Source organism: Lolium rigidum, chromosome 2 (genome assembly GCF_022539505.1).
Source record: "Lolium rigidum isolate FL_2022 chromosome 2, APGP_CSIRO_Lrig_0.1, whole genome shotgun sequence".
NCBI classification, from domain to species: domain Eukaryota; kingdom Viridiplantae; phylum Streptophyta; class Magnoliopsida; order Poales; family Poaceae; genus Lolium; species Lolium rigidum.
In genome coordinates, this window is record NC_061509.1 from 147,989,455 (window position 1) to 148,017,433 (window position 27,979).

Below are 27,979 nucleotides of genomic sequence, written 5' to 3' on the forward strand. Positions count from 1 at the left end.
TGCCTTCAGATTTGCAGTTGGCGGAGTTCTTTACGAAGGCACAGACTCGAGCGCAGCATGATTTCTTACTCTCCAAACTCAGTGTTGTGGATCCACCATGAGTTTGAGGGGGGGTATTAGATGTATATATCTGTATATTGTAGTTTCCCCATATGTTAGGGGCTTTCTGCATATGAGCACCTGTACATGTACTATATATTGTGGCCTTTGGCCCCTGGTAATACAACAAGCATATTGCCCTAACACGGGACCCGTCGCGTCTTCTGTGCCGCGGCCGGGCACGAGTCACCGCTCCTCGGCGTCCGGTTCAGGTCGGGAACCGGGGCCCCGTTGAAGTGCACTGGTGCGGCGCCGGAGGGAACTGCAACGCCGCGTGGACCAGCGAGGGTGCATGCATTCCAGGACGCAGATGGGAACTTACCAAGCTCACCGACGAGGCCAGGGGAGCAACGCCCACGATCATCTCTTGCTTGACGAAGAGCATTGCCTCCGCTATGCCAGGATGGAGGCCTACGTGGGCACCGGCTTTCACCTGCATCTGCCACGCCATTTGGGCAGCGGCCTGCACCTGCTGGGTGGCCGCCGCTGCATTCCTCTCCTTCAGATCCTTGAGCCGGCCGCGACGCTTCGCGGCTTGGACGCCTTTCTCCTCCTTCGACAACAGCTTCTTTGGCGCCTTCGGCTTAGCTTCCCGGCTGGCGGTGGCAGCACGCTTTGAGTCGGTCGAATATGCGGTCTCCATTGGGGCTGTGTTGGTGGCTATGGGGGGAGTCCGGGGTGGTGGCTGCGAGGGTTCCCTCGGAATCCATGGTGGCTGCGGCGACGAGGACGTCCATCGCAGTGGCACGGAGTGTTGGCTTTGGTCAACTTTGATTTTTCGGGCTGGGAATGGCCACTGGCGGGAATGTTAGCAGCGTCCCGGCCACCGACACGCGGGTCCTACATGAGATTCGGCGATCACTCAACGCGTCCGCGGAGACACAAACTCGCCGCATATTTAGGCTAAATTTACGCATCCGCAGACTGCCCGATCATTATGCGTCGGGCCGCTGAGTCTGGTCCCAAGACTCATTTTTCGATCGCGCGGACACAAAGGTCGTTGATCGTCCGTTTGGGTCGTCCCGGAGATGCCCTAATCTGAAGACTAGCCCCGTCCTCGCTCAGTAGTGCAAGTCGAATGTGATGTCCATTTCTCTTGCTTCTTACTACGTACTGTACGTTTTTCGATTCTTCCTTGCCCCTTACATTCTTTTGCTGCACTCATTCTAGATAGGCTGCCTATGCTTTTTCCTCACTTCCAAGGATTCTTTAGCTTTTGTCCGGGATCCAAAGCCACCCACCGTCCTTCCCGGCACCACCACAACACACAGACAACGATGGAGGCATGGAGCGTAGATGACTACGCAATTTACGTACAACAATCATCAATACGTGCACGCAGCAAACTGTCTTTTATACCCCCTTTGGCCGCTTCTAGCTTATAACTCCACTGTTTCCGCATCGATGAACCATCATGCTGCACATGATGGACTTTGTCTAGGCTGTCCTCAAACAGTAAGCACAATAAAGAAGAATTAGTACGTATACTACTTCCTGCAGCTCTCACAGCACGGAGTTGGGATGTAATCAGATCCAATTTTGCCATTACCATATCCTATACAATATGTTTTCTAGATGGATTTGAAGCAGATCGAATAATGACCGAAAACAGATTCGAATGAAACGGAGCGGAAACAAAACTGATTGGATACTTACGTCGCATAAGTGGACCGGCAAACCATACAATAAAAAATAATTGATAATACAAGTTTAACAAAACACACACATAAAATAAATAATGTAACATGATAGAGTAAATAAATATAACATAACAAAATGAACGAAGTAGGTTCATATGGATGCAATAATGTAAACACAAGAGTTAGGATAATACCAATGCATGCTTCAATAGCTCAGTATCCTAATCATTAACTATCGAATACGGAGGCCAAACTGATTAGGATACTGGGCTAGTGAAGCTAATAATTATTTTCGGATACGGATGTCCGGGTGCTGTTTGGCATACCATATCGTATACCTTATCCCGCGTCAAGCTCGGAATCAGATATCCTTATTCGTCCAATTCTTTCAGACCAGATATAATTTCTCTAAAATAGGTTCAGAAACGAATTTGATGCGGAAATTATCCTATATGTTTAAACCCTAGCAGAGAGTTTGATTGTTTTAATCACTGATTCAGCCATCGTGGCCTGCCGGAACTATTAGTATTAGCGTCTAGCACTAAACTTGTGACGCAGCTTTAGTCGCACGGATGATGTAACATGAACCTAACCCCTTTGCTTCTTCATCCGGTAAGCTTTTCCTAGGATCGGCCATCGGCGATAGAAAAATTGCAGTGCAATTCACACAAAAAGAATGACCACTGCCGACTGCCGTGCCGCTTCCTTCAAGTGCTCGAACAGTCGAACTCCACCAAGGTACAAAGGGCCCAGGTGTCGCGCTGCACTAGGCAACTTGTGCCGCGAAAAGAAGATCCGATGAGAGAGTGAAGTTGCCGCCGCAAAGGGATGAGCTGCACTGCACATCGGTTCTTGTTATCGCCGTGTCCTTGTTGTTGGTTTTGTTGTTGTCGTTGCGGAGAAGGCGTTAAGCACCGATTCAGATTACAGACACGGCATTCCCTGACCGAGTACAAAGCGTATAGTTCTTGATTGCGTTCCAATCAAAGGCCGGGGAACTGGAATTTGCGTTACAGCTAGGGCTGGAATCTTTACACCTAAGCAGGGCATGATTTGATTTTGTGGAGTGGAATCCCAGAATGACAGGCCCCGTTTGGTGAGGTTTAGGGCCCGAATTAGCAATGTTTTATCATATTAAACGAGATTGGAATCGTTATAGCTAGTGTAGGTAGGCTTGTAGGGCAGTCTGTGATAAATGATAATCAGCCGAGTTTGCATTTAGTAGTCTTTCCGGTCAGTGAAAGTTCACACGATCTTTCCCGACTAAATCTAAGATTTAGACCATATGTAAAATACAGTGATGTCCAATAAATATGCTCGGTAATCCTACAAAAAAGTACTGATTCAGTTTAGTGAAATCTAACTTACGTGCACACAGATGCAGACAATTGGAGGAGAAGAAGCCTCTCACACAGAGGACTGTTTGCTTGCAGGAACAGAAGGGAAGAGAAAGCCATTGGAAGAAGCACGGTCCCACTTTTCTCGGAACACGACGATTTATTCATCTGTCTGCAACATATTACCTCCGCTTTAAAATAAGTAGTACTACCCAATGTTCAAGAAATCATTAATCGTTACTTATCAGCCGGCCTCAAAATAGGGATTAATCATTTATCGGCTGATTAATCGATTTTTTCGGTCGGCTATTTATCGGCTTATATTTTTGTAAATCCTAATTTTCAGCACCAATTTTTCTATAATATACTCTCTAAAAACAATATTGGAGTATTGAATAGAAGTATTACCTTCATTCCTTGCATTTGAATCAATAAAAAAATGAAATTTTGAACTAATACACAATTCTACAAGACCATAGGACGAAAATATCGACTGGCAGATCGAAGTTCAGCGAAATTTCACTGAAAATCGGCCAAAATATCAGCCATCGGACGGAAAATCGGCTGAAATATCGGTGCCACGATAAATCAACTGATATGCCGAAATCTTATCGGTTGCCACCTGATTCACGATAAATCGGCTGATAAATCGGTGTCTCGACTGATTTTTTGAATAGTGGTACTACCTCTGTCAATAAATAGAAGTCTTAGATTTATCAAATTTTAGTGAATATAGACAGTATTTAGTGTATAGATTCATCTAAATTTAGACAAATATAAGACATCTATTATGAACAGAGGGAGTATTAGAATTTTATCTAGATATATTTTAGTTGTAGGTAAGTTCGCATCTTGCATCACTTATTTTGAAAGGGATGAAGAAGCTTGCATGTGCACGGGCGTCACGTCCTACCGGCCAAGTCTTCGCGACACGCAGCAGCCGTCACGCGTGCGCCGGCTGACGCCAGCTGCTTTCGGTTTTTTTCAGTCCTTTTTTGAAACGAAGGTTTTTTTTTGTCTTTGAGACTTCCAATAGTTTGATGGCAGGATATGATGATGTTTGGAACTTTGGATATGGCTAGTTGAAGCGGGATGATTGCCTCCTTGAGGAACTAACAAATTCGAGATTGTGCTCCGATACAACCCCCCACCCCCACCCCCCCTCCCCCCCCCCCCCAAACTCAGTTTGGACTCAAACACAAGCTGAGATTGCTTGATATCTCTTCATAACTAATGCTACGATGATCTTTTAGAAAACTAAACAAGTATACATAGCCCCATACAAAACCCGTATGACCTAACTTATTTATACAAATATATAGCATACACATAGGTACGATTGACTCTCCTCTTGGCCCTCTCACAAAGGTAGTACCAGTCCACACCCCTACATGAAAGGCAGGAATCATTGTGTTTCTTGAATCCTGTGAGTTTTCTTAAATATGCATTTTTTTGGAGTAGACTAGTTTGGATGCAAAAGAGGAAGTAGTGCTGTGGTACGGAAAAAATATTTAGCTTGTTGGATGCCGATTAGATTGCTTTGACGCTGCCACGATACATCATCAGGTTGAGGAAATTGCAGAAACCATCAACTACTGTTGTCCTAGTTATGCAAACTACTCAATTTACAATTATTTTTTCACAAACCACCAACTATTTATATAATAGCTTGTACTAATTAAGATAGTTAACACGATACGGGATGGCTTGGGCCAACAAGTCATTGATAACGTGTCATTATCTGTCCACATGTCATCAGAGGGCAATGTAGACTAACTGATCAAAGATTTTTTTTTTAGCAGTTTGCATCAACAATTCGAAAGTTTTTGTCACTTTTTATAAGATTTGGCCAAAATTTGGTGAAATTTTTAAAAATCTAAAATCTAAAATAGTAATTAAACAATATGAACTAAGTAGCATGTGAAAGTTTGGAACAATTTTGACCGGCCGTTTGAAAGTTCACCTTATGTGAGATTCGGCCATACTTTTCTGAAAATTTGAACTTCTAAAAAATTATGAGACAACTAGGTGCTGCCTCAAATCCGCTATTAATCAGCTTAATCCGAGATTTAGACCTTTGTGCAACCTATTACATGAACTGTTGCTGGTATGTTCAATTTTTTGTTGTAAAGTGAGTAGTTTATGCAACAACAACAATGGGGACGATACAATAGTTGGTGTTTTGTGGAATTTTCTCTTGTTTGTGATGCGACAATGAGCTTCTGGTGTTGGTGTTGATGCCGATATTTTTTTAATATATAATAACAATTGTTCAGAGTTTACAAAAATATATTTTACAGAACTAATATGCATGTATATGGAAACTCAGGGACGCAACGGTTTGCTTCTGATCTTAAGAAAAAAAAAGAACATTCGCTTCTCTCTCCAAAGGTAATCCAAATGTATAATAGATGCACCCGATGAGGCACTCACAACGATTTGAGATTATAGCCGGTGGATCTCTCTCTAGAGCAAATCCCAGACTCGTTTTTCACTGCGTGTTATAAAAAGGGCACCCACGTGTGGAAAAGCCGCCACAACCCAATCCCCTCGCGCGTGTCTTCTCCAATCATCTCGCTCACTCGTACAACATAATTTACATTGAGATACAGTAATTTGCTAGATCTTCTAGGCTTCCTCATTAGGGCATCAACGCAGCGGCGCACTCCCGTCCTTTACACTGCCGTCTCCCAGCGTTTGAGGCGGATAAGAATCAGATTCCACGCTCAACGTATGGGAAGGATGTCGAATCGCCAATTCTGCTTTCGTATTCAAAACATGCACACCATCTTCGAGAACACCAAAGTAAATTTCCACCTTCTTCAAAGAATTTTGATCCCCAAAAGTATCAATCCAGACTCATCTGTACACGATTTACAATTTTTGAGATTGGACTTTTCCATGTGTATTCAGGAATTGGCCATCTGCCATCTGTCATATCCAGTCTTCATGGTACCGACGCTGATGCAGTTGTTGTTGCCACTCGAGAATGACGGCGCGGAGCCCCCTATTTGGGGTGAGCTCGCGGTGCGCGAGCTTTAGGTTCGTCATCGGCGACGTGTCGTGTCCACTGTCGAGCCACCCTCTAATCGCCTCTGCTTCATATGTGAACCCGTCTGCCGCAATGTGCGGATCACTCATCATCTCCTGTTTTTACCATTAATTTGGTAAGACTTATCTGAATCTGAAGTTTCTAATCTACGTGAAAGATCATGCAATGCCACACCATCTACCTGAAAGATCGGGCAGAGGAAGTAGGACGGAGTGGAAGCTTCGTCGTCTGGCGAAGAAGCTGCTGCGAACGTGGGCCGCCGGGCGGTCAGCGATGCGGCTTTCATCAGGGGCTCGACCACCACCCACACCTCGCGGGCGAGATCCGGCCGGCGCCTCCTGCTCATCTCGGCGCACCGAAGGCCGAGGTGCGCTAGCTGGTTGGCCTGCACGAACGGCCAGCTTCCCGCGGAGGGATCGATGATCGAGTGCAGATCCCCCTTCTCCATCGCGTCCTCCACCACGTCGGCGATCTTCTGGGGCGGCCGGCCCGTGAGGAGCTGCAGGATGATGATGCCGAAGGAGTACACGTCCGAGCGCGGCGTGAGCTCGCCGGTGGACATGAACTCCGGGTCCATGTACGCGAAGGTGCCCCTCGGGGTGGTCGTCCGGTACAACTTGGTGGTGTTGGCGGAGTTGTTAGACTGTATCAGGAGCCGGCAGATGCCAAAGTCCCCCAGCTTGCTCACGAGGTTGGCGTCGAGGAGGATGTTGGCCGGCTTCAGGTCGCCATGTACCACCGGGTGGGGCTTGTTCGAGTGGAGGAACGTCAGGGCCGAGCACATCTCGTAGATGATCCTGGTGCGCACCTGCCATGTTAACGGCGGCGTGTTGTTCATGCAGGCAAGCCGTTCCTCGAGGCTGCCGTTTGGGAGGAACTCGTACACCAGGCCGAACGCCTCCCGGCACGACCCGATCAGAGTGACGAGGTTCGGATGCCGTACTCTGCTGAGGACTGCAACCTGCAGTGGTTTGGCTGCAGGATTAGGAACGATCGACTCTACAACTCATGCCAATTGTGAGCATCTGAAGAATTACCTCTTGGTTGAATTCAGACTGGCCCTGCAAGCTCTCTGGATGCAGCAACTTTATGGCCACCGTTGTGCTGCGAAGTGAGCCTTTGTACACACATCCGAACCCACCCTCGCCGATCTTGAGTGCTTCATCGAAGCTTCGAGTTGCCTGTTCAAGCTCAAAGGGGGAGAACTCGGTGTTCAATGCCTCAGCCGGCATCGAAATCCTCTGCTCGTTCTTCTGACGCAACTCTTCAGCCGCTGTCACCGCAGCATCCCTCTCTTCTTGCAGCTTCTCTTTATCTGCCTGGACTTCTTCTACAAGGTGATTGCTTGTTGCCAGCTTGTCCTGCTGATCTTCTAGAGCAGACTTCATCTCTGTTATGCGCTGCTCCAAGATAGCCTTCTCTTCTTCTGCATCATGTAGATCATCATATATTGTGTCGCGCTGAATTTTCGTTTCTTGGAGCTCCCGCATCTGTGTGAGCAGTGTCTCCTCAATTGTTCTCCGCTGTCTTATCTCGTGATGATACAACCTCTCCAGCTCCTTGGCCTGTAAGACTAGCATATCTTTATTTGGTTCAATTCAGATGCTTTACAATCTGAATTATGCACACTGAGAAAACTGAACTGCGGTTCTCTAGTAAGCAGAACCATTTACCTTTTGAAGAGCTGAAAGCAGATCAAGTTCTGCTTTTCGCCGCTTGGTTGATTCTTCGAACACTTCTTTCTTTGATTCTTGAGTTTCGCGGAGAGCCTCTTCAAGTCTACCGTAAATATCTGCATCAACGCCTAGACTCGCCTCCTGTATGGCACAAACACATACGTTAGCTGTTGCATTTCACATGGTGGAGTTATTTTTTTGCTCATTAATCTTATGAGACTTCAACATAACCGTAGAGGATACTTACCAGCACATGAGAAGGAGGCGAAAAATGGTCATCATCAGACTCTTGCATTGGAGGCTCCATTGCTGGTCCAGGCACACTAATTGCATCATCATTCCTTGATAAACTGTACCAGGAGCCTTGTGATCTCCTCCCATATTCATCCCATGAACCCGTAGAACTCAATGGTGTTCTTGGTGTCCTGCCTTGCATATTGAGTTCCGAAGGTTCAAATAGCTGAGATGGTATGTCATGTACGGTTCCTCGAGAGGGATACTGTGTCATGTCTGTTCTTGAGCTGTTCAGATCATGCGGTGGACTTCCATTTGAGCTTGGTGCTTCACTCTCTGGCAGGTGACTCGTAATTGATCTCCTATGGCTGGAAATGCTGCTTGCTGATAATGTTGATGCAACCGTGCTTATGGGCGACGGTGGTATCATAGGAACGGTTGTGTTTGCTTCCCTGCAGTGTTGAGCCATTTACAGGTGATGTTAACAATTTTTCATATATTGTTCGATGCACAGTACTGGGATTAATATAATGGAGAATTAATCCATCTATCTTTTTAAGGTTGTTGGCTTAAGCTTACCTGGTACATATCAGCTGTCCTTTACATGTAAACCATATCGTACATGATGAGGCCCCTGCTTCCATCAGTCTGAGTGATGTCTTGGACTTTGGTGTTTTCAGTTTCCTACAATAGGAGGACAATGGTATGTTTGAAACCATAAAATGCCTGTTCCTTTTCCCCCTCAGTAGATTGTGCCACAACTTAAATTTATAATGTGTGGGCTAATAATGTGTATCACTCCGTAGTGATGATATTTTGCAGATCAAAACAATAAAATTATGGTATGCTAAGAGACTATGAGGTGTTTGATCCATACTTTGAGTAATGTTTGTCCGATACTGCTCCCATGACAAGCTTGGTGATGCCATGAAGGGTAATAAGCTCCTCAAGTCCTTTAGCAACATCATCGTTCTCTACTATTATTTTATCACAGCTGACCTATGATAGAAAAATGATCAATAATCCATTCAGGAATTCAGGATACATGCTTGTTAGTTTCTCCTATTTGGTGAGGGCATACTTAGTGGCAAGTATTAGACACAACCCATCCCTAGGGTGTTCTTGCAACCTAGTTGGCTGGGGTGTCAACATGAAAAAAATATCTAAAAGTCATTCTGCAAGAACTTCCATATTTACTCTGTTTATGTGCATATAACTTGAAACTAAAATTAAATCATGTGATTTTAGTGACATGATAAATTATTATTTTTGTGTTTCTAACATAATTTGAGTTTGAAGTCAATTTTAGAATTTGTTTTGCCACAACACTCCATAGACTTCACCATAAATAAAAATCCCCAAAAATTTCATGTTTAATCTATCCCTGAACCAAAGATGAGTGAATATGTTGCCTTATTTAGTTGGTTCGCTAATTAGTTTATCCGTGGGAGAGACATAGCTGATGTGGGGAAGAAAACCTTGAGTCTTGTGCATAGCACAACATATTCATCTAGTCTTCCCGATGTTTTTTCTAGCTCCTTCTTTCTGTGGTCCTTGACCTGTTCTGGATGCATCCTGGTATAATGCATTTTCGCTCCCACTGGAATAGCAGAAGGAAAAGGTGTTCATAAGGTGATAAATACAAATCCTGGTAAAGACTACTCTGAACTCTGAAGAAGAATAGTCCTGGTGGGATTCTATGACTGCATAAAGGTATGATGCAATTTTCATTCAAATGGTTTACAAAATTTATGCGTGCTGCTGCCACACCCTGTGTATCTAGACTAAATTTATGGATGATGCTTGTTTTTTTACTGCAGCAATAGTACTAGATTGACACCAAATGGTGGTGCTTATCATAAGAAAGTGAACTGTGTGACTGAACTTAAACCTATCCGTCAGATGCAGGTGGAGTTTGTTTGTCACCTGTGCAAAACAAGATATATATGCTACTGGAGAGTGCAGACTGATCAGGCAGGACTCAAGGTATTCTCCCCAAAACATTATTCTGAGCTTACGTTAAGAGATGTAAAATGACAAAATGAGAGAGCCCTATCGTGTTGACTGTACATGGTCAAAGTCAAGCATTGGCTTGGCTTTCTATTGGCCAAAGCAAAATGCAGACGAAATCACATCCACTTGTTTTAATATAAACAGCTCACTCAACGAGAATCAAAATGGCATGATTTGGCCGGACACCTTCTTCTTGCTCAAAGAAATTCATGACTAAAATCACCCGGATAAGGAAGGCTTACTCATGGGGATCATCTGCGCGGGGCGGTGCACGTGAGCTACCACGACCTGCGCGCCGTCCTTGGCCAGGTTCTGCAGCGCCCACTGCAGTGCGCTCTTCCCGCGCTTGAACTCTTCGTCGACGGCCACGAACACCTTGTCCTCGGCCGCCTGGCTCGCCTCCTCTGCAATATCGCTGCCGGGCTGACTCACCTCCACAATCTCGCCGCCGATGTCGGCCACGCTGCTGACCGATGTCCTGAAGCTGTACTGCGAGCTCCCCGACGTGTCCCAGCGCCTGTACGCGGCACCGCGGGCGTCGCTCCCCATCGTCCCTGGACCAGACGGGACGGCGCTAAGAACGCCGCTCCCGGCGACTATAAACGTTTGGGGTAAACGCGTCGCCGCTCTCGGGAATCTGCCGGAGATGCCGGGGGAAATCCGGAGGAAATGGACGGGGCGTTGCCAACTTGGGGTTTAGAATTCTTCAGGTCAACCGTCTCCGGCACAAGCACAATGAGTTCCTCTCGACTGCAACTCCAGGATTGTCGATGTCGAGATAAGGAGACCTGTATCGGTTAGTCGTTTATAGGGGGCGTACCAAGGGAAAATGCTCGAATGAACCGCCGGGCATATGCTCCTGGCAGAACTAGCTCTCCCATTGGCTAAGAGAGAGATGGGCCCCACAACACTGCTGCCAAGTTTTCTAATTATGGAGCGGAATACATATGAAAATACATAAAGCTTGGACCACGAATTAATTGCTCTGTGCATACACCAGACATGGGACCAGGAATTGAATGCGAAGACAATTCACTAGCCCAAACCATCTCTCTCCATGCTTCTTCTCACGGCTTCTTCTCCAGCTTCTTCTCACGGGCTCATGGCGCACGCCGGCATGACGACGAGCTAGAGCGTCGTCCGCTCATGGACTACGGGATCGAGGCTGCCGACGGCCGTTGCATATTTGACGCCGCGTCTCGTGCAGCGCTCGATGCGGAACCAAGCGAGAACGGCAACTGATGCGGAACCAGGCGAGACCGATTGACTGAGGTGCAACTAGGCGAGGTCGCCAGCGTGGCGCGGCAATATCACTGTTTTGACTCGTCTCAGGCTGGAGCGCTTGAACGGAGGCGCCGCCGTCGACATTGACGATGCCTTCTTCATCCCCAGTCTAATCCCCACACGCGTCGCTGTCGCCACCCAGTTCCAACGCCAGCTGACCTGGCACCGTGCGGCACATGGCGTGTAGAGCTTCGGGCTGTCCCTGGCACTCGCCAAGAATGGTGGTTGAATCGGTGAGCAGCGGGAGTGGAGCACGGCGGTGGATAGGCTAGCTAGTGATCACGCTGATGAGAGACACGGCCTCGTGGTCTTGTGCGGATGAATTTGAGTATATGAGACGAAGTATGCGGGCAGACGCGAGGGAGCAGCAAAACAGCCAGGTGCAGCGGGTGACCTGGAGTCCTGGACACAGCAGCTCCGATGGCTCCCGGGCTCCGTCGGCCAAGTGCGGCCGATTGACAGGGCGGGCGAGGCAGACTGCTCCCACGCAGCAGCTCCGGCGCTCCGACGGCCAGGTGCGGCCGCGGTCGAGGCGGACTGCTCCGACGCGGAAGCTCCGTCGGCCGGGTCATCTCCTTCCACGTCGACCTGTCCAGCATCTTCCTGGAGCAGATGTACGTCAGCTTCTCGGCGTCCACGGGACTCCTGACGAGCTCGCACAGAGCCAAGGGCGGGCGGTGGTTGCGCAGGTACTGGTCAAACGCGTGCCAGTCCCGAGCTCCATGGACGGGCGGCGAGAGAGAGAGGATGAAGGTTACGGGCTCACGGCAGAGAATTAATACCCCATGGGGTCCATGTATTGTATACCTAGCAATTACAACTCAAATTAACTATGAAAATACCCTGCCACCAGATTAGGACCACTCCTTACGTGGACCAATAGAATTTGGAGTTCCCATGGGTTCACATACCGCCGGGTTCTGAAAAGGCACTCTCGCGTACCAAGTTCGGGCTTACAAATGCTTCAGGACTTGAGGTCAACGTCTCCGGGAGATGAGTTACGCGGAACTGTAGCTCAAGGAATGTCGATGTCGAAGCCAAGAGTACTAGAGTAGCCACGATCGATGCGGACGGCTTGCGCAGCCGCTTAAGTGGAAAAAATAAACTCCAGAAATTCTAATTATGAGCTTAATTAGCTCCCCTGTCTACAACGCTAGCGCAACAGCGCTTGATCAGCCGCTAACAGAATTTCAAATTCGTCCCCGCCGTTAGAGTTGTTTAGTCTCTTTTTTTGTACGTCCTCGTTCTATACGGAGTTTTCTGCACTTTTCACACATGTACATGTATTGGCCTTTCACCTAGTGAATGATAATTGCATATTTCAACATGGTATCAAAGACCAGTATCTTGAGTTCGAGTCATGGCTTTCGCAATGTGCCCAGCTCTATGTCGGCCACGTATATAATCATTCATACTTGTGCTATTGTTCTTTCCATGAGTTGATCTTCTACACGAGTGAGAAGGGATGTGATATGTATAAGTGGATTATCTAGCACTTTTCATCAGTTCAGGCTTTTAGTTGTGTTGGTTAGTGCATGAAGCTTGACACCTGCATCATGCACGCGCTCGACGTGTCCATCACTTGTTCTCTAGCACCGCGAAAAAACAACTCCCGACCAAAACCGACCACTCGCTATCTCTCCCTGCTCAATCGTTGCTCTCCAACCCATGATTTTTGAGTTGCCGACTAATCGCTGATTAGTCTCCGACTAATCCCAAGTCGTTCTAACGTGGATGAGCCGCACTAGCGACTTGACTCACGGAGTAAGTCACGCCATGTCACTGGCTCGACGGCGATTTTCTGCGACTATACAGCGACTTGATGCCTCAATATTTCAGCAATTTGATGCCTCGGGATTTGAGAGAGAGAGAGAGAGATGTAAAGGGAGAGAAAGGGCAGAGCAGAGAGGAGAGGCTCGAGCCGCCGCCGCTCCTCGTGGAGGCTGGGAGTGGTTGTTGTGCCTGGCTGACGGTTGCTGGGAGTATGTAAGGGTACATTGTCCCTATGTGTGGTTTTGGTAATTAATGATAATCCCTATGGACTAATGTTTGCATTGATTTTATATGAAGTAATATTTCATAGGTACTATTTGTAGTCCATGAGCTGGATTCGAGTATGGATACCATGAAGATAAAAGATATACCTTGAGTATTGGCATCAAGATCATCGATTTGAAGACATATATGTGATATGATCAAGAAGAAGAAATGAAGATGGAAAGTAAATCTCATAGTAGTCATCATGATATGTATGTGCATTGTTATGCCCTCTCTATTTGTCAATAGCCAAACCGTAATTTGTTCAGCCAACATGCTATTAGTAAACAGTAAAACTCAACCACCTACAGCCCCTCACGGCGCCTTGACGGCCTGAACCGTCCGATCTTCCCATCTAATGATCTATATCAAGTGAACAATCATGAAACGTCGCTGACCATGTCTTTCCGGTTTTACTCGGGTTCCATCGCGTTAGATGGGCCAGTTTTCCTTACCGGGCTGCTACTCCGTAAACCGACTTAGGTCAATCCTGGTAATTTGGGCCTCGTTCACTGGAGCCCATCAAAGTAGACATCAAACGATCGGGAAGCAAAAAAAATGTTCTTCTTTGCCCTCCTCTCATCCTCTCGTCGCTTGCGCTCACCATCTCCGACCGCGGCGCCTCCTCCGGACCTCCGGGCCTCTACATCAAGCAGCCGCGTCCCACCGCAACAAATTCCTCGGACGCTCTCCTACCTCCTGCGGCTTAAGGCAAACCCTAGGTGCCGCCGCCATGCCCAACTGCGCGAGCAACAAATTCGGGCAACCGCCCAGCCCTCTCTGTGACGGCAAGAAACGGCGACCCCTCAGGGAACCAAGCCGGCGACCACTTTTCCTGCCAGGTACCTTCGTACCTCTCCTTCCCCGGTTGCTACACTCGCTATCCGCTATGTGGAGGTGTGACGTCGGATTTTTGTGTTGGTTAGGCCGGTGATGCGCAATTCTGTGCGGAACACACGGTGTTGGGCACTCAAGATCCACTTGGTGGATGAATCGGGAGCGGATCGGGTGGCCGTCATGGTCTTCTTCCCTACCAACAACATTGGCCTGCCTGATTAGTTTCAGGCGCAGTAGCACCTGAAGCTAGGTTTACCAGGACAACCTCCATGTGATTTGTGACTATTTCAAATTCTATGCCTGATGCCTCCCTTATTGTTTGGATTCACTTATCTTCGTTCAGTATAAGAGGATATATGCATGGGAAGTTTATTACAGATTGCACAATATATACTTCTAATGTTGTTCAGATGAAACTGATCCACATATTTAGTTGGACACTTGTACAATGTTCGTATGCATAAGGATGTATGGTTGGTTTTGTACGGGAGCTGCTCTTCCATGTGAATGCAATTCAATCGATCCACCGTGGTATTCTGCCCACCTCTAGGAGAGGCTCTACAGGATTTCTGAATAAGAGCCCACATGACATGGTAAAAGTTAAAAAGATTTTTCCACCATCATTTTTTTGGGATTAGGGAATGTGTTTGTTCATCTATTAATTCAGTCACATCTGAAGCAGTTTAATTCTCATGGGGCAGTAATTTCCATTGTTTAGACATCTGGAGTAGCTTACTTCTATGGAGCGGTAATTTCCATTGTTCTCTTCAACATTCAGAATTTCGCCAACATCTATTTGTGTGATAATTTATATTATATCATAGTCATGCTACTCTGTTGGACAGTTGTAACATGTTGGACATCAATTGGCTCATCAGATGGGGTCTTGTATTCAGTTTTCTTATGATGGTGATATCAAAGAGTCTCTTCGAAGACCAGGTAGTCCAGCACCTATGTTAGAGTACGTCATGGGCCTGGGCCCGTTAGTCTTATGGTTTGCTTAGGGGTCAAGTAAGCCTTGCTTGGGAGTCAAGTAAACCTCTCTATATATGGAGAGGAGATGTATCAATCTAATCAAGCAAGAATTAAGAAGGAAATCCCTTCTCTCTTGCCACCGGCCGTGGGCAAGGCCCCCGGCCGGCCCTCTCGCGCCCTCGCAGCCCTCTCTCTCCCTTCCAAACCCTAGCAGCCACATAACACTTGGTATCGGCTTCCCGGGTTCGATCATGTCCAGACCCTCCACCGAGTTCTTCCCACCCGCCGCCGCCGCACTCCGCCGTCCCCGCCGTTCTCTCGGCGGAGATCACCGCAGCCCTCCACGATCTCACCACTCGCTATCCGGGAGATCCGCCTCTTCCTGGCCGGTCCCTATGGGCCGCCGCCGCCGGCGGCGCCGGCAGCCCGTGGCGGCCGACGCACCGGGCGGCCTCCGCCGCGATCGCCGGGCCGCTGCGGCCAACGCTCGCTGCTGTCGTCGCCGCCACCCGACGCCGGGCTGCCGCATTCCCCACCGCCGCTGTCCACCATCTCCGGGCCGGACCCTACCTCGGCGTCGGGGGTCCCTCTTCTTCGACGGGCGGCCACCTTCTTCCCCACCGGGACGCCGCAACGACGGCGAGCCGCCGCCGCCACCAACGCCGCCGATGCGGTCGTTGTCCTCACCAATGCTGTCCCTGCCGTTCGGTGGGCAGCCGCAACAGCAGCTGCCGTCGCCACCAACACCGCGGCGGCGGCCGCCGCCGCCACCGACGCCGTCCCTGCGCTTTCGGCGGTGTGGGAGCGACCTTGGCCCCGGGCTCTACATCGACACGGCCGGGATGCCCTTCCACCAGGTCCGTTTCCCTCCGTCGCCGTCACCGCTTCCGGCTTGGATCGCTATCCGCCACGTGTCGGCGGCGGTGAGGCTGCAGGTTGCTGCGCGCGGCCTCCTAGTGCGTCGGCGTGTGCGGGAGATGCGTGATCTGCAGCTGCAGCTCCTCCAAGTTGCGGTTCGTTGCGCAACGGACCTCGATCTCGTCCGCTGCGTTGGGGATCTTGGGCGTGCGGTTTCCCCCACGGGCGGCGGACATGCTGATTTTCCCGCGGGCAGCGACCTCAAAGTCTGCGCCATCGACAGTCATCCGGCGGGGAGAAGGCATGGTGTCACCGACAGGAGCGCACCGCGTAGCACCATTGCATTCCGACGCCGGCCGCCGCGCAGGCTCCTTTTGTCCCGCTGGTTTCCATGGGATCCAGGTGGCTGTACAAGTGCACGTCCGACGGGCGGATGGTGTCCACTTTATGTTCAGGGGTCAACAATAAAGCGTCCCAGTCCATTTCAGGTTGAGAGTAATAAAACAAGCCGAGATGTAAAAGGCTTGTTTTTAGGCGTCGAGTCATGGTTTGTTTAGGTTGCAGCTCGAGGACGAGCTGCATGTCCAGGTGGGGTGTAGTGTTAGAGTACGTCATGGGCCTGGGCCCGTTAGTCTTATGGTTTGCTTAGGGGTCAAGTAAGCCTTGCTTGGGAGTCAAGTAAACCTCTCTATATATGGAGAGGAGATGTATCAATCTAATCAAGCAAGAATTAAGAAGGAAATCCCTTCTCTCTTGCCACCGGCCGTGGGCAAGGCCCCCGGCCGGCCCTCTCGCGCCCTCGCAGCCCTCTCTCTCCCTCCCAAACCCTAGCAGCCACATAACAACCTAACTCGGTGATCCATGCATGCAAGTTCAGTTCCGACTCGCTCGAGTTTTCGGTGTACATCGGTCCTGCAGAATAAAGCGGTGAAATAAAGCAAAACCGTCGGTGATCATACCTACATATCGGTGATGAAACCTTCGAGCATCCTGTTTACTCCATTGTCTCCAGGAACCGAAAACAATTGACTGGAGTGAAAAATATACTGTATAATTTTATTAGTTACATTGATGCGTTGGTATTGTTCCTCCAAAATAGTATCTTCAAACTGATTATTATTTGCTTGTCGGGGAAAATTATCAAGTTGTTGACCAGTAGTGACCTTGACTACTTTACACTAGATGAGACCATTCTTTTCACAGCTATCTACTACAAGTAAGTCTTGTTTAGGTCTTGAATCCTCTTTTAAGAAATACATATATGCTCCAAGTTACAACATGGTAAACTGTAGGGTGGGCGCCTTCCTAATTTTCTTTTTCACTGTTATATGTGATAAAAGTTTACCTAAATGACTAACTATAAAACTTTTTTCAGAAATTCAGGGTGGGCCACGGCCCACCCGACCGCCCTGCTGCGTACACCCCTGACATCAACTAATTTGCGAAGCTTTGAGCTCCTGAAATTTCTTGTCACAGGAATCAGCAGTGCAATGCAATGGTACACAAGAAGTATGCTTCTTCTCTCATGCACTAATTGTATCATCGAGTTGCACCGATGATACGATTGGTATGATACTATAACTATGTTGACTTCTCAACTTAATATAGACATGATCAAAGCCAAATAACATCTAAAAGAGCTGGATTCGAGTATAGACATGGACTAATGTTTGCATTGATTTTATATGAAGTAATATTTCATAGGTACTATTTGTAGTCCATGAGCTGGATTCGAGTATGGATACCATGAAGATAAAAGATATACCTTGAGTATTGGCATCAAGATCATCGATTTGAAGACATATATGTGATATGATCAAGAAGAAGAAATGAAGATGGAAAGTAAATCTCATAGTAGTCATCATGATATGTATGTGCATTGTTATGCCCTCTCTATTTGTCAATAGCCAAACTGTAATTTGTTCAGCCAACATGCTATTAGTAAACAGTAAAACTCAACCACCTACAGCCCCTCACAGCGCCTTGACGGCCTGAACCGTCCGATCTTCCCATCTAATGATCTATATCAAGTGAACAATCATGAAACGTCGCTGACCATGTCTTTCCGGTTTTACTGGGTTCCATCGCGTTAGATGGGCCAGTTTTCCTTACCGGGCTGCTACTCCAGAAACCGACTTAGGTCAATCCTGGTAATTTGGGCCTCGTTCACTGGAGCCCATCAAAGTAGACATCAAACGATCAGGAAGCAAAAAAAAATGTTCTTCTTTGCCCTCCTCTCATCCTCTGTCGCTTGCGCTCACCATCTCCGACCGCGGCGCCTCCTCCGGACCTCCGAGGCCTCTACATCAAGCAGCCGCGTCCCACCGCAACAAATTCCTGGACGCTCTCCTACCTCCTGCGGCTTAAGGCAAACCCTAGGTGCCGCCGCCATGCCCAACTGCGCGAGCAACAAATTCGGGCAACCGCCCAGCCCTCTCTGTGACGGCAAGAAACGGCGACCCCTCAGGGAACCAAGCCGGCGACCACTTTTCCTGCCAGGTACCTTCGTACCTCTCCTTCCCCGGTTGCTACACTGCTATCTGCTATGTGGAGGTGTGACGTCGGATTTTTGTGTTGGTTAGGCCGGTGATGCGCAATTCTGTGCAGAACACACGGTGTTGGGCACTCAAGATCCACTTGGTGGATGAATCGGGAGCGGATCGGGTGGCCGTCATGGTCTTCTTCCCTACCAACAACATTGGCCTGCCTGATTAGTTTCAGGCGCAGTAGCACCTGAAGCTAGGTTTACCAGGACAACCTCCATGTGATTTGTGACTATTTCAAATTCTATGCCTGATGCCTCCCTTATTGTTTGGATTCACTTATCTTCGTTCAGTATAAGAGGATATATGCATGGGAAGTTTATTACAGATTGCACAATATATACTTCTAATGTTGTTCAGATGAAACTGATCCACATATTTAGTTGGACACTTGTACAATGTTCGTATGCATAAGGATGTATGGTTGGTTTTGTACGGGAGCTGCTCTTCCATGTGAATGCAATTCAATCGATCCACCGTGGTATTCTGCCCACCTCTAGGAGAGGCTCTACAGGATTTCTGAATAAGAGCCCACATGACATGGTAAAAGTTAAAAGATTTTTCCACCATCATTTTTTTGGGATTAGGGAATGTGTTTGTTCATCTATTAATTCAGTCACATCTGAAGCAGTTTAATTCTCATGGGGCAGTAATTTCCATTGTTTAGACATCTGGAGTAGCTTACTTCTATGGAGCGGTAATTTCCATTGTTCTCTTCAACATTCAGAATTTCGCCAACATCTATTTGTGTGATAATTTATATTATATCATAGTCATGCTACTCTGTTGGACAGTTGTAACATGTTGGACATCAATTGGCTCATCAGATGGGGTCTTGTATTCAGTTTTCTTATGATGGTGATATCAAAGAGTCTCTTCGAAGACCAGTAGTCCAGCACCTATGTTAGAGTACGTCATGGGCCTGGGCCCGTTAGTCTTATGGTTTGCTTAGGGGTCAAGTAAGCCTTGCTTGGGAGTCAAGTAAACCTCTCTATATATGGAGAGGAGATGTATCAATCTAATCAAGCAAGAATTAAGAAGGAAATCCCTTCTCTCTTGCCACCGGCCGTGGGCAAGGCCCCCGGCCGGCCCTCTCGCGCCCTCGCAGCCCTCTCTCTCCCTTCCAAACCCTAGCAGCCACATAACACTTGGTATCAGCTTCCCGGGTTCGATCATGTCCAGCCCTCCACCGAGTTCTTCCCACCCGCCGCCGCCGCACTCCGCCGTCCCCGCCGTTCTCTCGGCGGAGATCACCGCAGCCCTCCACGATCTCACCACTGCTATCCAGGAGATCCGCCTCTTCCTGGCCGGTCCCTATGGGCCGCCGCCGCCGGCGGCGCTGCAGCCGTGGCAGCCGACGCACCAGGCGGCCTCCGCCGCGATCGCCGGGCCGCTGCAGCCAACGCTGCTGCTGTCGTCGCCGCCACCCGACGCCGGGCTGCTGCATTCCCCACTGCCGCTGTCCACCATCTCCGGGCCGGACCCTACCTCGGCGTCGGGGGTCCCTCTTCTTCAGCAGGCGGCCACCTTCTTCCCCACCGGGACGCTGCAACAGCAGCAGCTGCCGCCGCCACCAACGCCGCCGATGCAGCTGTTGTCCTCACCAATGCTGTCCCTGCCGTTCGGTGGGCAGCTGCAACAGCAGCTGCCGTCGCCACCAACACCGCGGCCAGCGGCTGCTGCCGCCACCGACGCCGTCCCTGCCTTTCGGCGGTGTGGGAGCGACCTTGGCCCCGGGCTCTATATCGACACAGCCCGGGATGCCCTTCCACCAGGTCCGTTTCCCTCCGTCGCCGTCACCGCTTCCGGCTTGGATCGCTATCCGCCACGTGTCGGCGGCGGTGAGGCTGCAGGTTGCTGCGCGCGGCCTCCTAGTGCGTCGGCGTGTGCGGGAGATGCGTGATCCGCGGCTGCAGCTCCTCCAAGTTGCGGTTCGTTGCGCAACGGACCTCGATCTCGTCCGCTGCGTTGGGGATCTTGGGCGTGCGGTTTCCCCCACGGGCGGCGGACATGCTGATTTTCCCGCGGGCAGCGACCTCAAAGTCTGCGCCATCGACAGGTCATCCGGCGGGGAGAAGGCATGGTGTCACCGACAGAGGCGCACCGCGTAGCACCATTGCATTCCGACGCCGGCCGCCGCGCAGGCTCCTTTTGTCCCGCTGGTTTCCATGGGATCCAGGTGGCTGTACAAGTGCACGTCCGACAGGCGGATGGTGTCCACTTTATGTTCAGGGGTCAACAATAAAGCGTCCCAGTCCATTTCAGGTTGAGAGTAATAAAACAAGCCGAGATGTAAAAGGCTTGTTTTTAGGCGTCGAGTCATGGTTTGTTTAGGTTGCAGCTCGAGGACGAGCTGCATGTCCAGTGGGGTGTAGTGTTAGAGTACGTCATGGGCCCGGGCCCGTTAGTCTTATGGTTTGCTTAGGGGTCAAGTAAGCCTTGCTTGGGAGTCAAGTAAACCTCTCTATATATGGAGAGGAGATGTATCAATCTAATCAAGCAAGAATTAAGAAGGAAATCCCTTCTCTCTTGCCACCGGCCGTGGGCAAGGCCCCCGGCCGGCCCTCTCGCGCCCTCGCAGCCCTCTCTCTCCCTCCCAAACCCTAGCAGCCACATAACAACCTAACTCGGTGATCCATGCATGCAAGTTCAGTTCCGATCGCTCGAGTTTTCGGTGTACATCAGTCCTGCAGAATAAAGCGGTGAAATAAAGCAAAACCGTCGGTGATCATACCTACATATCGGTGATGAAACCTTCGAGCATCCTGTTTACTCCATTGTCTCCGGGAACTGAAAACAATTGACTGGAGTGAAAAATATACTGTATAATTTTATTAGTTACATTGATGCGTTGGTATTGTTCCTCCAAAATAGTATCTTCAAACTGATTATTATTTGCTTGTCAGGGAAAATTATCAAGTTGTTGACCAGTAGTGACCTTGACTACTTTACACTAGATGAGACCATTCTTTTCACAGCTATCTACTACAAGTAAGTCTTGTTTAGGTCTTGAATCCTCTTTTAAGAAATACATATATGCTCCAAGTTACAACATGGTAAACTGTAGGGTGGGCGCCTTCCTAATTTTCTTTTTCACTGTTATATGTGATAAAAGTTTACCTAAATGACTAACTATAAAACTTTTTTCAGAAATTCAGGGTGGGCCACGGCCCACCCGACCGCCCTGCTGCGTACACCCCTGACATCAACTAATTTGCGAAGCTTTGAGCTCCTGAAATTTCTTGTCACAGGAATCAGCAGTGCAATGCAATGGTACACAAGAAGTATGCTTCTTCTCTCATGCACTAATTGTATCATCGAGTTGCACTGATGATACGATTGGTATGATACTATAACTATGTTGACTTCTCAACTTAATATAGACATGATCAAAGCCAAATAACATCTAAAAGAGCTGGATTCGAGTATAGACATGGACTAATGTTTGCATTGATTTTATATGAAGTAATATTTCATAGGTACTATTTGTAGTCCATGAGCTGGATTCGAGTATGGATACCATGAAGATAAAAGATATACCTTGAGTATTGGCATCAAGATCATCGATTTGAAGACATATATGTGATATGATCAAGAAGAAGAAATGAAGATGGAAAGTAAATCTCATAGTAGTCATCATGATATGTATGTGCATTGTTATGCCCTCTCTATTTGTCAATAGCCAAACCGTAATTTGTTCAGCCAACATGCTATTAGTAAACAGTAAAACTCAACCACCTACAGCCCCTCACAGCGCCTTGACGGCCTGAACCGTCCGATCTTCCCATCTAATGATCTATATCAAGTGAACAATCATGAAACGTCGCTGACCATGTCTTTCCGGTTTTACTGGGTTCCATCGCGTTAGATGGGCCAGTTTTCCTTACCGGGCTGCTACTCCAGAAACCGACTTAGGTCAATCCTGGTAATTTGGGCCTCGTTCACTGGAGCCCATCAAAGTAGACATCAAACGATCAGGAAGCAAAAAAAAATGTTCTTCTTTGCCCTCCTCTCATCCTCTGTCGCTTGCGCTCACCATCTCCGACCGCGGCGCCTCCTCCAGACCTCCAGGCCTCTACATCAAGCAGCCGCGTCCCACTGCAACAAATTCCTGGACGCTCTCCTACCTCCTGCGGCTTAAGGCAAACCCTAGGTGCCGCCGCCATGCCCAACTGCGCGAGCAACAAATTCGGGCAACCGCCCAGCCCTCTCTGTGACGGCAAGAAACGGCGACCCCTCAGGGAACCAAGCCGGCGACCACTTTTCCTGCCAGGTACCTTCGTACCTCTCCTTCCCCGGTTGCTACACTGCTATCTGCTATGTGGAGGTGTGACGTCGGATTTTTGTGTTGGTTAGGCCGGTGATGCGCAATTCTGTGCAGAACACACGGTGTTGGGCACTCAAGATCCACTTGGTGGATGAATCGGGAGCGGATCGGGTGGCCGTCATGGTCTTCTTCCCTACCAACAACATTGGCCTGCCTGATTAGTTTCAGGCGCAGTAGCACCTGAAGCTAGGTTTACCAGGACAACCTCCATGTGATTTGTGACTATTTCAAATTCTATGCCTGATGCCTCCCTTATTGTTTGGATTCACTTATCTTCGTTCAGTATAAGAGGATATATGCATGGGAAGTTTATTACAGATTGCACAATATATACTTCTAATGTTGTTCAGATGAAACTGATCCACATATTTAGTTGGACACTTGTACAATGTTCGTATGCATAAGGATGTATGGTTGGTTTTGTACGGGAGCTGCTCTTCCATGTGAATGCAATTCAATCGATCCACCGTGGTATTCTGCCCACCTCTAGGAGAGGCTCTACAGGATTTCTGAATAAGAGCCCACATGACATGGTAAAAGTTAAAAAGATTTTTCCACCATCATTTTTTTGGGATTAGGGAATGTGTTTGTTCATCTATTAATTCAGTCACATCTGAAGCAGTTTAATTCTCATGGGGCAGTAATTTCCATTGTTTAGACATCTGGAGTAGCTTACTTCTATGGAGCGGTAATTTCCATTGTTCTCTTCAACATTCAGAATTTCGCCAACATCTATTTGTGTGATAATTTATATTATATCATAGTCATGCTACTCTGTTGGACAGTTGTAACATGTTGGACATCAATTGGCTCATCAGATGGGGTCTTGTATTCAGTTTTCTTATGATGGTGATATCAAAGAGTCTCTTCGAAGACCAGTAGTCCAGCACCTATGTTAGAGTACGTCATGGGCCCTGGGCCCGTTAGTCTTATGGTTTGCTTAGGGGTCAAGTAAGCCTTGCTTGGGAGTCAAGTAAACCTCTCTATATATGGAGAGGAGATGTATCAATCTAATCAAGCAAGAATTAAGAAGGAAATCCCTTCTCTCTTGCCACCGGCCGTGGGCAAGGCCCCCGGCCGGCCCTCTCGCGCCCTCGCAGCCCTCTCTCTCCCTTCCAAACCCTAGCAGCCACATAACACTTGGTATCAGCTTCCCGGGTTCGATCATGTCCAGCCCTCCACCGAGTTCTTCCCACCCGCCGCCGCCGCACTCCGCCGTCCCCGCCGTTCTCTCGGCGGAGATCACCGCAGCCCTCCACGATCTCACCACTGCTATCCAGGAGATCCGCCTCTTCCCGGCCGGTCCCTATGGGCCGCCGCCGCCGGCGGCGCTGCGGCCCGTGGCGGCCGACGCACCGAGCGGCCTCCGCCGCGATCGCCGGGCCGCTGCAGCCAACGCTGCTGCTGTCGTCGCCGCCACCCGACGCCGGGCTGCTGCATTCCCCACCGCCGCTGTCCACCATCTCCGGGCCGGACCCTACCTCGGCGTCGGGGTCCCTCTTCTTCGACGGGCGGCCACCTTCTTCCCCACCGGGACGCTGCAACAGCAGCAGCTGCCGCCGCCACCAACGCCGCCGATGCAGCTGTTGTCCTCACCAATGCTGTCCCTGCCGTTCGGTGGGCAGCTGCAACAGCAGCTGCCGTCGCCACCAACACCGCAGCAGCGGCTGCTGCCGCCACCGACGCCGTCCCTGCCTTTCGGCGGTGTGGGAGCGACCTTGGCCCCGGGCTCTACATCGACACAGCCCGGGATGCCCTTCCACCAGGTCCGTTTCCCTCCGTCGCCGTCACCGCTTCCGGCTTGGATCGCTATCCGCCACGTGTCGGCGGCGGTGAGGCTGCGAGTTGCTTGCGCGCGGCCTCCTAGTGCGTCGGCGTGTGCGGGAGATGCGTGATCCGCACGCTGCAGCTCCTCCAAGTTGCGGTTCGTTGCGCAACGGACCTCGATCTCGTCCGCTGCGTTGGGGATCTTGGGCGTGCGGTTTCCCCCACGGGCGGCGGACATGCTGATTTTCCCGCGGGCAGCGACCTCAAAGTACTGCGCCATCGACGGTCATCCGGCGGGGAGAAGGCATGGTGTCACCGACAGGAGCGCACCGCGTAGCACCATTGCATTCCGACGCCGGCCGCCGCGCAGGCTCCTTTTGTCCCGCTGGTTTCCATGGGATCCAGGTGGCTGTACAAGTGCACGTCCGACAGGCGGATGGTGTCCACTTTATGTTCAGGGGTCAACAATAAAGCGTCCCAGTCCATTTCAGGTTGAGAGTAATAAAACAAGCCGAGATGTAAAAGGCTTGTTTTTAGGCGTCGAGTCATGGTTTGTTTAGGTTGCAGCTCGAGGACGAGCTGCATGTCCAGTGGGGTGTAGTGTTAGAGTACGTCATGGGCCCGGGCCCGTTAGTCTTATGGTTTGCTTAGGGGTCAAGTAAGCCTTGCTTGGGAGTCAAGTAAACCTCTCTATATATGGAGAGGAGATGTATCAATCTAATCAAGCAAGAATTAAGAAGGAAATCCCTTCTCTCTTGCCACCGGCCGTGGGCAAGGCCCCCGGCCGGCCCTCTCGCGCCCTCGCAGCCCTCTCTCTCCCTCCCAAACCCTAGCAGCCACATAACAACCTAACTCGGTGATCCATGCATGCAAGTTCAGTTCTGACTGCTCAGAGTTTTCAGTGTACATCAGTCCTGCAGAATAAAGCAGTGAAATAAAGCAAAACCGTCAGTGATCATACCTACATATCGGTGATGAAACCTTCGAGCATCCTGTTTACTCCATTGTCTCCAGGAACTGAAAACAATTGACTGGAGTGAAAAATATACTGTATAATTTTATTAGTTACATTGATGCGTTGGTATTGTTCCTCCAAAATAGTATCTTCAAACTGATTATTATTTGCTTGTCAGGGAAAATTATCAAGTTGTTGACCAGTAGTGACCTTGACTACTTTACACTAGATGAGACCATTCTTTTCACAGCTATCTACTACAAGTAAGTCTTGTTTAGGTCTTGAATCCTCTTTTAAGAAATACATATATGCTCCAAGTTACAACATGGTAAACTGTAGGGTGGGCGCCTTCCCTAATTTTCTTTTTCACTGTTATATGTGATAAAAGTTTACCTAAATGACTAACTATAAAACTTTTTTCAGAAATTCAGGGTGGGCCACGGCCCACCCGACCGCCCTGCTGCGTACACCCCTGACATCAACTAATTTGCGAAGCTTTGAGCTCCTGAAATTTCTTGTCACAGGAATCAGCAGTGCAATGCAATGGTACACAAGAAGTATGCTTCTTCTCTCATGCACTAATTGTATCATCGAGTTGCACTGATGATACGATTGGTATGATACTATAACTATGTTGACTTCTCAACTTAATATAGACATGATCAAAGCCAAATAACATCTATTTTAAAGCTAATACGTGCCAAGATGTTGTCTAATGTATATGATGCACGATTATGTGCTTGCTTGCTCAGAACTGCGGGTTTATCCTTGCCTGAGCTAATTTTCTCTCTGCGTGCCATTTTTTATTTCAAATGTTTTTATCTGAAACAGACAATTAAATTTTCACAATTGTTATGGCAATTTTCTAGAGTTGGTGCCTCGTGTTCTGGACAAATGCGCCATATATCCCTACTCATTGCCATGGTGCTTGAGAAGTGCTGCTGTGAGCTCCTGCGCAACACCTCCCTACTGTCCCTCATCCCTAGAAGGCTGGAATACTAGGTGTCTACTCATCTGCCTTGCACTGATTTATTCATGTAATCTATCTTGCTGATTCCACTTTCATATAATTGTGTCTTGATTTTAATGAAGATATCCCTGATACTAAGGAATGGCTTCAAAAGGGCTTTCCTTATGGATCTGCCATTGAAGGGTTGGCTTAATTTTCCCACTTTACTGACTTAGACTTATAACCGAAAATTTGGTTCTGCTCTTTGTCTTAGGCTGCAAGATAAATTCATCTTGTTAAGTGGATTTTTCTTCCAACACCGAAGTGCTACTGAGATCAATCTAGAGATTTATCATTAGGAAAACCGGTTACTGTATTGACTAATATGGGCATTTAGAAATATGTGGTGATTAATTTCCCATTCAGATGTTATACTGTATACATCATATGCAAGCATATACATGAGCGAGCTTAACATTTTCAATCTGAATTTGGTGCCAAAAGTCAAATAGGTAACCTCTTCGTAAAAATCCTGCTCTCGTGCTTTTCGGATACCCATTGCTATTTCTTCGATAGTAGTATTCAATCTCTGGTGGCCAAGCTGGAATTAAAACAATCATGAAGTTTTTCAAAATATATGTACCTGATGCTTAGTTCGTTGCACATTAATCACGTGTAAATGCATGGATGTTTGGTTGCATTTTCCCTTAATCTATTGACCAAAAAAGTAGAAGTTTCCCTGTTTAGTTTTTCATCCAGTATACCACTGTATCAAGATCCTTTGCAAGATAAAGAATCCGTTGGAAAAATTGTATTCATGTAGATGCCTGCTAGCTGCATATTTCTCATATCCTGTTTTGGCGTTTGGCTCTGACATATGTTGGCTGTTGGACTTTATATTGATATATTCAGATTTAGACATTGATAAATTTGCATCAGTGCTTGTTTTAGGAAGATTCTGTTATGATAATTCTTGAGCCCGCTTCGTTGCAAATAGATTAAAGTCTCCTTTGAATTGGGCAAAAATTGAAGTCCTCTTTAAATTGAATAATATGTAAATTACTATTGATTTATTGTACAGTCTATTGATCAATTTCATAGGCATGCTAAGGTAGCAACTAAACACCAGTTTTGTTCCAATGTAACTACATGGTTCTAGGGGGGGAGGGGGGCTTCTTTTCTCGAACTTATAATCTGGAGTCCCTTGGCTACAAACTATATTGATGCTGCATTTGAATTACAAGTAGTATCTCTTATCTTTTAGTACGCACCTTTTGTTCTTTTACTGCATTTTTCTTTCCTGTTCTGCATATCAAACGACTGCTATATATGCTTGAGTGATCAGATAATCAAGTACGATACATTAGATTCTATCGACATCTTAAATTTATTTTGA

At 48.3% G+C, this 27,979-nt stretch overlaps 1 protein-coding gene and 4 long non-coding RNA genes across 5 annotated transcripts; 4 read left to right on the forward strand and 1 right to left on the reverse strand.

The window, feature by feature from the left end:
* Window positions 1-5,870: 5,870 nt before the first annotated feature.
* Window positions 5,871-10,600, reverse strand: LOC124690207 (U-box domain-containing protein 33-like). Its single transcript, XM_047223623.1, has 9 exons — window positions 10,294-10,600; window positions 9,517-9,638; window positions 8,916-9,037; window positions 8,618-8,722; window positions 8,052-8,490; window positions 7,802-7,945; window positions 7,166-7,693; window positions 6,310-7,089; window positions 5,871-6,223 (listed from the first exon to the last, which is right to left on the reverse strand). Exons 1-9 carry the CDS (start codon window positions 10,598-10,600, stop codon window positions 6,011-6,013), a joined length of 2,760 nt encoding a protein of 919 aa, XP_047079579.1. The 3' UTR covers window positions 5,871-6,010.
* A 3,756-nt stretch (window positions 10,601-14,356) lies between these two features.
* LOC124687427 lies at window positions 14,357-15,127 on the forward strand. The gene is made up of 3 exons (XR_006998215.1): window positions 14,357-14,802; window positions 14,892-14,957; window positions 15,055-15,127. It is a non-coding gene; the product is annotated as an uncharacterized LOC124687427 (long non-coding RNA).
* A 3,277-nt stretch (window positions 15,128-18,404) lies between these two features.
* On the forward strand, window positions 18,405-19,487 carry LOC124687428. The gene is made up of 4 exons (XR_006998216.1): window positions 18,405-18,541; window positions 18,625-19,128; window positions 19,217-19,282; window positions 19,380-19,487. It is a non-coding gene; the product is annotated as an uncharacterized LOC124687428 (long non-coding RNA).
* A 3,131-nt stretch (window positions 19,488-22,618) lies between these two features.
* Window positions 22,619-23,805, forward strand: LOC124687429. The gene is made up of 4 exons (XR_006998217.1): window positions 22,619-22,858; window positions 22,942-23,445; window positions 23,535-23,600; window positions 23,698-23,805. It is a non-coding gene; the product is annotated as an uncharacterized LOC124687429 (long non-coding RNA).
* Window positions 23,806-25,811: 2,006 nt separating this feature from the next.
* LOC124687430 lies at window positions 25,812-27,723 on the forward strand. The gene is made up of 3 exons (XR_006998218.1): window positions 25,812-25,897; window positions 26,058-26,191; window positions 26,504-27,723. It is a non-coding gene; the product is annotated as an uncharacterized LOC124687430 (long non-coding RNA).
* Window positions 27,724-27,979: the final 256 nt, after the last annotated feature.